Raw genomic sequence first — 10,365 nt, 5'->3', positions numbered from 1 at the left:
ATATCGCAAGCTGTCGTTACGGCAACAGAAGTCACTGAGACAGCATGTGCATTACATGTTGATAATAAGTGATTGTATATATATATATATATATATATATATATATATATATATATATATATATATATATGTGTGTGTGTGTGTGTGTGTATGTGTGTGTGTGTGTGTGTGAGTGTGTATTTACCAAACGCATATGTTACCTGTCCGCTGACACCTATTACCAGCGAAGGTATTTAATAGTTGGTATGCGTTAAACCTAAGTGTTAAGGCGAACTGATAACACACAATCTCTCCCCTAAGCCCCCTCTCTCTCTCTCTCTCTCCATTATAACAGGTCATCAACTCAGAGACGGAGTTATAAAAAATAGAATATTTATTTAAAGTAAAGCATTAGTTGAATAATCCAAATTCTTACAGGATCAACAATGAAAACATAATAATTCAAGTCACACAGACAAACCACTCAGATAATCCCCCAGTATTTAAATGTCTCAATCAGTAATTAGTCACACCAAATCACTTCTCCAAAATATAATAGTTTCCTCCACACGGGACTCTCTGTCCCTAGGACTCTCAGTCCCCTCACTAGAACCGCCTGTTACAAAGACAGGAGAACACACTATTGAGTATACGCATTTGTAAAGACAAAGTCAAAAGAAATGGAACATCTTACAAAATGTCAAACAGACAACAAGCCATCCTTTGGCTAAAGTAATACAACACTTACCCATTACAGCCTGGAAAATCACACACTATGTTCAAGAAACTCTTAGGCACTCTGCCTTTCTCGCACAGACTTCTCCGTAAGTCTCCCATAGATTCGGCTATGCCAAGTCATTATCAACGGACATAGTTAGTACACATACATATGAACTCACACAAAACTGGTCACAACCAGTTTTCAAAGGCACTTGAACAACACCTCGTGAACTCACGAACATTGACCCGCTTAACTATGCATCTTTATATCGCACCATCCCAGAAATGATTTATCAGCTTTCTCAGGTCAACGCTTCGGACTCTTGTCTCTATGTGCGCATTCTAAAAAAGTCACAGCACATCACAACGGCATATTAAATGTATTATTAATTATAGCCCTCTTTCATCTGACACATATATAAACATACAAAGACATGCAAACACACACACATACATATATGTATATATATATATATATATATATATATATATATATATATATATATATATATAAAATTAAACCTCATAAAAAATATCTTTCAAAACAGCCAAGTCAAAATAGATGAATATAATCATTATAATGTTTAAATTCCATAAATAAGATCAACCTCCTAAGCATCTTTCAAACACTCTACAAGTATCCTAGATAAGCTTCATTATAAATAAAAAGCAGTTTTAATGATACCCGAGAGTCCAATGGACTTGCTTATGGCTCGTCAGAATAACTGTTCTTAATTAAGTGAAAACTGAAGTTGGACAGTTACTGAAAACTGAAGCAAACGGAGGTAAATAAAAAAAAAAAGCAATGCAACTTGGGTTAATGGAACGATGCACTTCTCCATAGAACATTGGCACCGTCAACACAATATGCCAAGAAATGCACACCATTAAGCCTTCCCTAACCCCACCACCTACGAAGTGGACACCTCAAACTCTATGGCAAAGAACACCTTGAAACATCCAGCAAAATCATTAACAAATGGAAGACAATGTTTCCAAACATCACAGTAATAATATCAAAGTGAGTATGAAACTGCTTTTTCTAACTATGATGGTTGAACTAATTTGTACGGGAAAGTTAACGGGACAAACGCATAAAAAACAAATGAAGAAAAACTTGTATCAGATATATCTGACAAATAACAATTATCACTACAATAATATGAATAATAAATACTAGTATATGACATAATTCATTAAAAGAAAGACGGGAAAAATACACAAGTCTTTCATGATAGAATTATATATTTCAGCAAACACTGCTTGAATTGAACAATTAGGAAGAAAATGGATTTTAAGACACCTGTGGTAATACAGTATAAAAGACAGAAAACGTTCTGGCGATACACAAAGCAGTTATCACTCTCATGGAGTCCAAAAGCTGGAAAATGTATTACAGGTGATATACGGAAACGCTAGCAGCGATTACTAAATTTCTGTTAACCTCACTTACAAACTGATAATTTTTTACTCCTCTCCTCTCTCTCTCTCTCGTCTCTCTCTCTCTCTTCTCTCCTCTCTTATTCTCTCTCTCTCTCTAAATTATTGATGGAAAGAAATAAGGCATTTTATATGTCCTTGCTGCCAATGCACGACCGGAAAATCTTCAAGATGATAAGAGAGAGAAGTCACGGAAGCCAGGAACTATATAAACTCGCGTCTGCTCCAGATGACATCACTCAGTCGATCACCTCTGTAGATCCTGGTCCATCCCAGCGATATACACCACCAACGATGAAGACCTTTGTAGTGTTTGGTAAGTAGCTTTGAACGAAAGATATTTCTTTTAGAAAATTTGTGTTTTATATATATATACATATATATATATATATATATATATATATATATATATATATATATATATATATATATATATATTACATATAACAACAATCTTTACTTCATAAAAACACAGAGTCTTGCTTTTGTTAATTGATAATCTGAAAGGTTTTACATTTTATAACAATTTTCCCTTTTATTTTGTAGCTATTCTCAGCCTCGCGGCTGCTGACAAACGTCCTTCTCCTTCCAATGGTTATGGAGCTCCTCCAGCTCCTCCAAGCAACGGGTATGGAGCTCCTCCAAGCAATTCCTATGGCCCACCTAGGAACTCCTACGGAGTAGATCCTCTTGCTGAATTGGCACAGAACATTCCTGGTGGAGGAGTTCCTGGAGAAGACTACCCTATTTTGGCCTCCGTCCCAGACACCGGTTTCTCCTGCGATGCTCAGAATTTCCCTGGTTATTATGCCGACACCGATCGTGAGGCTGGCTGCCAGGTCTTCCACATCTGCCAGGACAGGCCCAATGGTCGCCGTCAGCAGGACTCCTTCCTCTGCCCCAACGGCACCATCTTCAACCAACAGTACCTCGTCTGTGACTGGTGGTTCAACTTCGACTGTGCTGACGCTGAAGACTTCTACTCAGTCAACGAGCAGATTGGCGTCGTTGTCTACGACCCTTATGGCAGAAGTCACAACGGTAACGGCAATGGCAACGGTAACAATGGTTATGGTTCAAATGGCAACGGAAATGGAAGAAAAAACAAGAATGGTAAGAAAAATGGAAATGGCAAAAAGAATGGAAACCAAAATGGTAACGGTTATGGTTCCAATGGCAATGGCGCACCTGCCCTTCCTAGCAATGGATATGGAGCCCCAGCTGCTCCTATGAATGGCTACGGACCACCAGCTGCTCCTATGAATGGATATTGAGCCCCTCAACGTTCGGACTCATATGAAGCTCCATTTTGAGTCAGATTCCTCATCACTATTCTTAATTCGATCACCCAGCTTTGTCAAACGAACAAATAACTATAGACAGTTATTTCCAAAGGACCTATGACCCCCCAACATAAATGTTTATCCATAAATGTATATTTTTGTATTGTAAATAAAAATGAATAATTAATTATTATTGTTAATCTATACTTATATGAGTACATACACCGATCTAGTCTTAACTATACATATTTTCATTCAGCCCAGGAGTTATATGGAAAATTAAAAACTCTGGAAATTTTATTTTTAGCCAAAAGCCATTCCCAAAATGTCTGCGTCTTTGGCAAGTTAAGAGAACAGGTAGGTGGAGGAAATTTTTATTAGCTAATGGGGCATAAATATTGATTTATACCATTTTATTTCAATATAACTTTATATAAAATAGAAATATAAGTAAATAATTACCCTCCGAGCATCTTTTTTTTGGTTCATCGGAAAAAGCAGCAATTTTCACAATGCACTTAATTGTCTAGTACTCTTCCGAATGACTCTCGAGCGTTAGAACCCTTGATATTAATATTTCAATATTAAAATTGAAATAATTGTCCTTCGTCATAAGGAAGTAATAACACTATTGCAGTAATCACATCATTCGTCCAGCATCGTATTTTGCACTTCCACACGTTCTTTGAGATCACTCATTAACTTATAGTTATCTCCTTTCAAATTCTATTCTGCTGCACAAAACTTTGAATTCAATTATTTCCTTCCTTTAATGAAGAACTGCACAAGTACTTGAAACTTTTTATTCTAAAATTGTCGTAGAAAAGGGTTGTTAACCTGAAGGTTTTGTTGCAAATAATACTCAAAGCATTTGTTTTTTCCTCGCCTTTTGCATTCGGCCTTCCTTTCTTAATATCTGTAGCGAATATTATTCCCGTGATTTTGTCGAAGGGGCTGGCATAAGGTACAGTCAGCTCCATAGCTGTCGTCTACATACTGTAGTTTGACGCCTACTGGTTACATATGAGGCCAAGAAATACCTAATTTAAGTATGTAATTTCATCTTAACATTTGAAGAATAAATATTCCTACGGTCTCATTATTATAATTAATCTGGATATTTACGAATTACACTAGATATAAGTGGACATGCGTTACTTTCGTGCATTTTATAAAAAAAAAAATCATATCTTAAGCAGTCTAATTTTTTCATTAGTTTACTGATATCGCAAGCTGTAGTTACGGCAACAGAAGCCACTGAGAAAGCATATACATTACATGTTGATAATAAGTGATTGCGTGTGTGCGAGTGTGTGTGTGTGTGTGTATATATATAAAATATATATATATATATATATATATATATATACATACATACACATACATATATAATATATATATATATATATATATATATATACATACATACATATAAATATATATATATATATATATATATATTATATATATACATAGTATATATATATATATATTATATAATATATATATATATATATTATATACATATATATATATATATATATATATATATATATATATATATATATAATATATCACATATAAATGTATTTAACATATGCATATATAGACATACACAGACACACAAACACACACATATAGCATATATATTATATATACAATATATATATATATATATATATATATATAATATACATATAATATATTTTTATATATATATATAAATATATTTATATATATACATATATATACACTTTCAAATATACATATACATATTATTATTTACATATATACATTACATATACATATACATACACATATATATATACATATATATACATATTAAAATATATATTACATATATACATATATATAATTATACCTCACAAAAAATATCTTTCAAAACAGCCATGAAAAACTTGTCGATTAAAGTCAATACAATGTTTAAATCTGATAATGAAGATCAATTTCCTGAACATCTTTAAAACGCACACGCTCTCCGAGTAGTATCCTAGACAACCTTCATTATAAATAGAAAGTAGTTTTAATTATACTCGAGTCTAATGTACTTCTTCATGGCTCGTCAGAAGGATTGTTCTTAAATAAGATGAAACTGAACTTGGACAGTTACTGAAAAGAGAAGCAAACGGGTGTAAATTAAATGGAACAAATCATTAAAACTTGGGTCAATGGAATGATGCACTTCTCCATAGAACCTTGGCACTAACAACATAGTATGCGGAGAAATGGACTCCAATGAGCTTTCCCTAAGCCCACCATCTATGAAGTGGGCACCTCAAACACTATAAAACAGGGGAATGAGACTTTTTGGCGTAGCGACGTTTGGCGTCGCTGTTTCGGCTTGGCCGATTCGGTGTAGCCGATTTGGCATATAGAAAATTTCGGCGGAGAGACTGTTAGGCGTCAAATGACTACTTTGTCGCTGTAAACGACATTTAGCCATCAAATAGATACTTCGTCGTTATAGCGCAATTAGCTCTCATTATAACAATTGTTTACCAATAGAACAATTTTTTTTTTTTTTTTTTTTTTTTTTTTTTTTTTTTTTTTTTTTTTTTTTTTTTTTTTACTTGTTGGTAGCTTTAGAATTTTCAGTCGTCTAAGCCCTATTGTACAAATGAAAGGAGATATTTTAACAAAACGTGGAAGAAGCAAAGTGATTCACGATGGATACCTTCTTATCTTTGATGCAACGAGCAAGAGTGATTCTGAATTAAAATTCTTGCGATGTGAACAGAAAGATCGGTGTAAAGTAAGATTACATATGAAGGATGGAAAAGTGATTCGCCAGTTGAATCAACATACCCATGAACCATCTGTTGCAAAAGTATGTATAAGTTGAAAAGTTGGAAACAAATATTAAGAAAAGAAGTGCTGAAACGCTGGAGCCACCAACCGTTGTAGTAAATGAATGTTTAACTGGCGCCTCTCAAGCAGCTTTAGCCATAGGGCCTGACTTGCCTGCATTGCGAAAACTTATTATTAGGAAACGAAAATTATTAAACAAAGCGCCAGCTAACCCAACTCATTTGGAGCAATTAGTTATACTCGAGTCCTATACACTGCATGTTCCCCAACTGTGTATGGAAGAAAAATTCCTATTGGGAGACACAGGAGAAGGCAGTAATAGAATTTTAATATTTAGAAGAATAAGCTGGCATTTAGTCTTCTAAGAAATTTGGTTTGCCGACGGAATTTTCACCATTGCGCCAAGTCTTTTTCATCAAGTATATGTTATATCGGCTAAGAAGCATGATGGAGTTATTCCTATAGTTTATGCTCTTCTTCCTAACAAGCAAAGATTAAGTTATTCTCGTTTATTTGAGTTACTTAAAACCATCGAACCAAATTTGAGAGCAGTTTCTATAATTTGTGATTTTGAGCAAGCTGCCATTCATGCCTTGCAAGATGCATTTCCCACCGCTCGAATTAAGGGATGTTTTTTCCATCTAGCCCAAAACATGCACAGACATCTTGTTTCATTGGGTTTATCGAATCGCTATAAAACCGACTCGGACTCGGACTTGGCGTTATGGGCTAAAATGATTATAGCGCTCGCCTTTGTGCCATTAGAAAAGATGGACGAATACATGGATACACTAGCAGCGGGTCTTCCAGACGAACTAATACCCTTGTTCCATTGGTTCGAAGACACTTATATTGGACGACAGAATAGTCGTCGAAATGCAAGAAGAACCATGTTTGCTCCCGAGATCTGGAACCTTTATGAACGCACTGTAAATGATGAAGATCGCACTAACAATCACGCTTAAGCTGTCAATCGACGTCTACAGTTCGAACTAAGAATGCATCATCCTTCCATCTGGAAATTTATTGATGCCTTGAGGAAAGTTCAGAAAGGACGTTATGCATTTCTAGAAAAATTAATCGCTGGATATTACCTCCCAAAAAGCTAAAGAAATATAGAAATGCTGATGAAAGAATAAAAAAATAGTAATGGAAGTTGAGTCATCAGAGCCTATTGAATTCCTGAAGGGTATTGCTCATAATTACGAAATGAAAAATTAATTCCTAAGGTTAAAAAAACTGTACTAAATTTTATTTTTCTAAATAATTTATTTTCATTTCAAGTTTTTAACTCGCATTATCCCATTATTGTTTTAATAGGATCCTTTATTCTCTAAGTGAATAAAATTTATATTTTTTCCCAATTCAAGTTTTTTATTTACATTATTCCACTAGTCTTTTAATAATATAAAATTTTTTACTGTTTTATTTTTCTGAATAAAGTTCAGAAAGGACGTGTTGCATTTCTAGAAAAATTAATCGAACAAAGACGTCGAAACAATCTGACGCCTAAATGGCTACGCCGAATAGTGCTATTAGTTTTCTGACGCTGAATCGGCCAAGCCGAAACGGCAGCGCCAAATGGGCTATGCCGGAAACATCCAGCAAAATCATTATCAAATGAAAGACCTAGTTTTTAAATACCACCGGAATAATATCAAAGTGAGTATGAAACTGCTTTTTCTAACTATGATGGTGGAATTAATTTGTATGAGAAGTTAAAGGGACTAACGCATAAAAAACGAAAGGAAAAACTTGTGTCAGATTATCTGACAAATAAATAATTATCACTACAATAATATGTATGAATAATATATACTAGTATATAAGAAAATTCATAAAAGGAAAGACGGTAAAAATACACAAGTCTTTTTTGATGGAATTATATATTTCAGCAAGCACTGGTTAACTTGAACTGTTAAGAGGAAAATGGATTTGAAGACACCTTTGGCAAAACAGTATAAAAAATAGAAAACGACCAGACGATGCACAAACCAATTATCACTCTTATGGAGACCAAAAGGTGTAACAACCGTATTACAGGTGATTTTCGGAAACGCTAGCAGCGATCACTAAATTCTCTCTCTCTCTCTCTCTCTCTCTCTCTCTCTCTCTCTCTCTCTCTCGCTATTATTCATGGAATAAGGCATTTTATATGTCCTTGCTCCAGTGCACGACAAGAAAGGTCGTCAAGATGAAAAGAAAAAGAAGTCACGGAAGCCACGTACTATATAAACTCGCTTCTCCCTCCAGAAGACATCACTCAGTCGATCACTGTAGATCCTGGTCCATCCCAGCGATATACACCACCAACGATGAAGGCCTTTGTAGTGTGTGGTAGGTTGCTTTGAATAGGAAATACTTCTTTATGAAACGAATAAGTGATATATATATATATATATATATAATATATATATATATATATATATATATATATATTTTATATATATATGTAAACAATCTTTTCTTGATAAAACAATACTGGCTATTGCTATTCTTAATTGACAATCTGACAGGTTTCATATTTGATTACTATTTTTCCTTTTATTTTGTAGCTCTTCTTAGCCTCGCAGCTGCTGACCAACGCCCTCCTTCCAATGGTTATGGAGCCCCTCCAGCTCCTCCAAGCAACGGCTATGGAGCTCCTCCAAGCAACTCCTATGGCCCACCTAGGAACTCCTACGGAGTAGATCCTCTTGCTGAATTGGCCCAGAACATTCCTGGAGGCGGAGTTCCTGAGAAAGACTACCCTATTTTGGCCTCTGTCCCATGACACCGGTTTTCTCCTGCGATGCTCAGAATGTCCCTGGTTATTATGCAGACACCGATCGTGAGGCTGGCTGCCAGGTCTTCCACATCTGCCAGGACAGGCCCAATGGACGCCGTCAGCAGGACTCCTTCCTCTGCCCCAACGGCACCATCTTCAACCAACAGTACCTCGTCTGTGACTGGTGGTTCAACTTCGACTGCGCTGACGCTGAAGACTTCTACTCAGTCAACGAACAGATTGGCGTCGTTGCCTACGACCCTTATGGTAGACAAAGAAATGGCAACGGAAACAGCAATAATGGCTATGGTTCCAATGGCAATGGTGCAGCAGCTGCTCCCAGTAACGGCTATGGAGTCCCTGCCGCTCCTAGTAACGGATACGGAGCTCCTCCATCACCTTCAGATGCCTATGGAGCCCCTTTTTAAGTCAGGAATGACAAGATTAACCGTATTTGGACGATCTAATGATTCCTTACTATATCTGCCTACCGGGCAAACACCTTCTGCCTTCTGCTTAATTATGAACCACCGACCAAATAACAATTCAAGTGTGACTGTATATTTTTGTATAATGAATAATATGATTGAATAAGAAAATTTCTTTATTATCCATTACGTTACATAAAAAAATTTACGTGCATGCATACAAACATACACACACATACATTCATAAATACATATCTTTTTACTTATACAACTATAAATCAATTCTAAAGTCTTAAGCAGAGGCTACTGCAGTTCTTAAAAATAAGCAATAACACCTCCGTATGTTGACAAAATGAACGAGAGGAAGAGAGGTATATACTTGAATCCAAAGGTCCTCTTTACATAATTTGTTTTCAGAGAATAAGAATGACAGAAAATGCACAGACTTCAAAAATGCTTTGATCTAACTCTGAGTATCAACACAACGGTGAAGCTTTGGATGAAAATAAATTTAGAAAAAAAGACAACATAAAGCCTTCACAATTCAATTTTGCATAAATCAAGGATGAGGTCCATTTCCTTTATTTTAATTTCCATTACGTCAATGCTTGACGGCAAATGTAGTGAGGAAAGTCCTTTCGTTTATTACTATGGTTGAAAACTGTTTACCCCTATATTTAATCTATATCTAGAACGTTGCTCCAGCAACAAGACGCCAAGGGCGCTTCACTTTCACATTCTTTCGGCACATTCAAGAGTTATTTTAATCAGTGATTGCCTAACTTGAGATACTCAATGTGGATATCACTATTACCATCACAAAAACATTTTACCCAGACTACTAAGTCAGAATTGCACAATCTCTAACAGCTAGCCAGAAGGAATGGTCCGCAAATGAGCGGTGAAAATGTGAGTAGGA

The 10,365-nt window shown here is 35.4% G+C and overlaps 1 protein-coding gene and 1 pseudogene across 1 annotated transcript; both read left to right on the top strand.

The window, feature by feature from the left end:
- Positions 1 to 2,387: 2,387 nt before the first annotated feature.
- On the top strand, positions 2,388 to 3,541 carry LOC135198721 (pro-resilin-like). Its single transcript, XM_064226576.1, has 2 exons — positions 2,388 to 2,455; positions 2,686 to 3,541. Exons 1-2 carry the CDS (start codon positions 2,434 to 2,436, stop codon positions 3,411 to 3,413), a joined length of 750 nt encoding a protein of 249 aa, XP_064082646.1. The 5' UTR covers positions 2,388 to 2,433; the 3' UTR covers positions 3,414 to 3,541.
- A 4,843-nt stretch (positions 3,542 to 8,384) lies between these two features.
- On the top strand, positions 8,385 to 9,617 carry LOC135198729 (pro-resilin-like; annotated as a pseudogene).
- Positions 9,618 to 10,365: the final 748 nt, after the last annotated feature.

This window comes from Macrobrachium nipponense, chromosome 22 (genome assembly GCF_015104395.2).
Source record: "Macrobrachium nipponense isolate FS-2020 chromosome 22, ASM1510439v2, whole genome shotgun sequence".
In the NCBI taxonomy this organism is placed as follows: domain Eukaryota; kingdom Metazoa; phylum Arthropoda; class Malacostraca; order Decapoda; family Palaemonidae; genus Macrobrachium; species Macrobrachium nipponense.
This window is presented reverse-complemented; position numbering and strand designations above follow the sequence as displayed.

What these genes read in the sequence shown, in the direction of transcription:
- LOC135198721 (XM_064226576.1), top strand. Translation starts at nt 2,434, where the DNA reads ATGAAGACCTTTGTAGTGTTTG. An exon ending in GAAGACCTTTGTAGTGTTTG is followed by an intron (nt 2,456 to 2,685) that starts GTAAGTAGCTTT and finishes TTTATTTTGTAG; the next exon opens with CTATTCTCAGCCTCGCGGCT.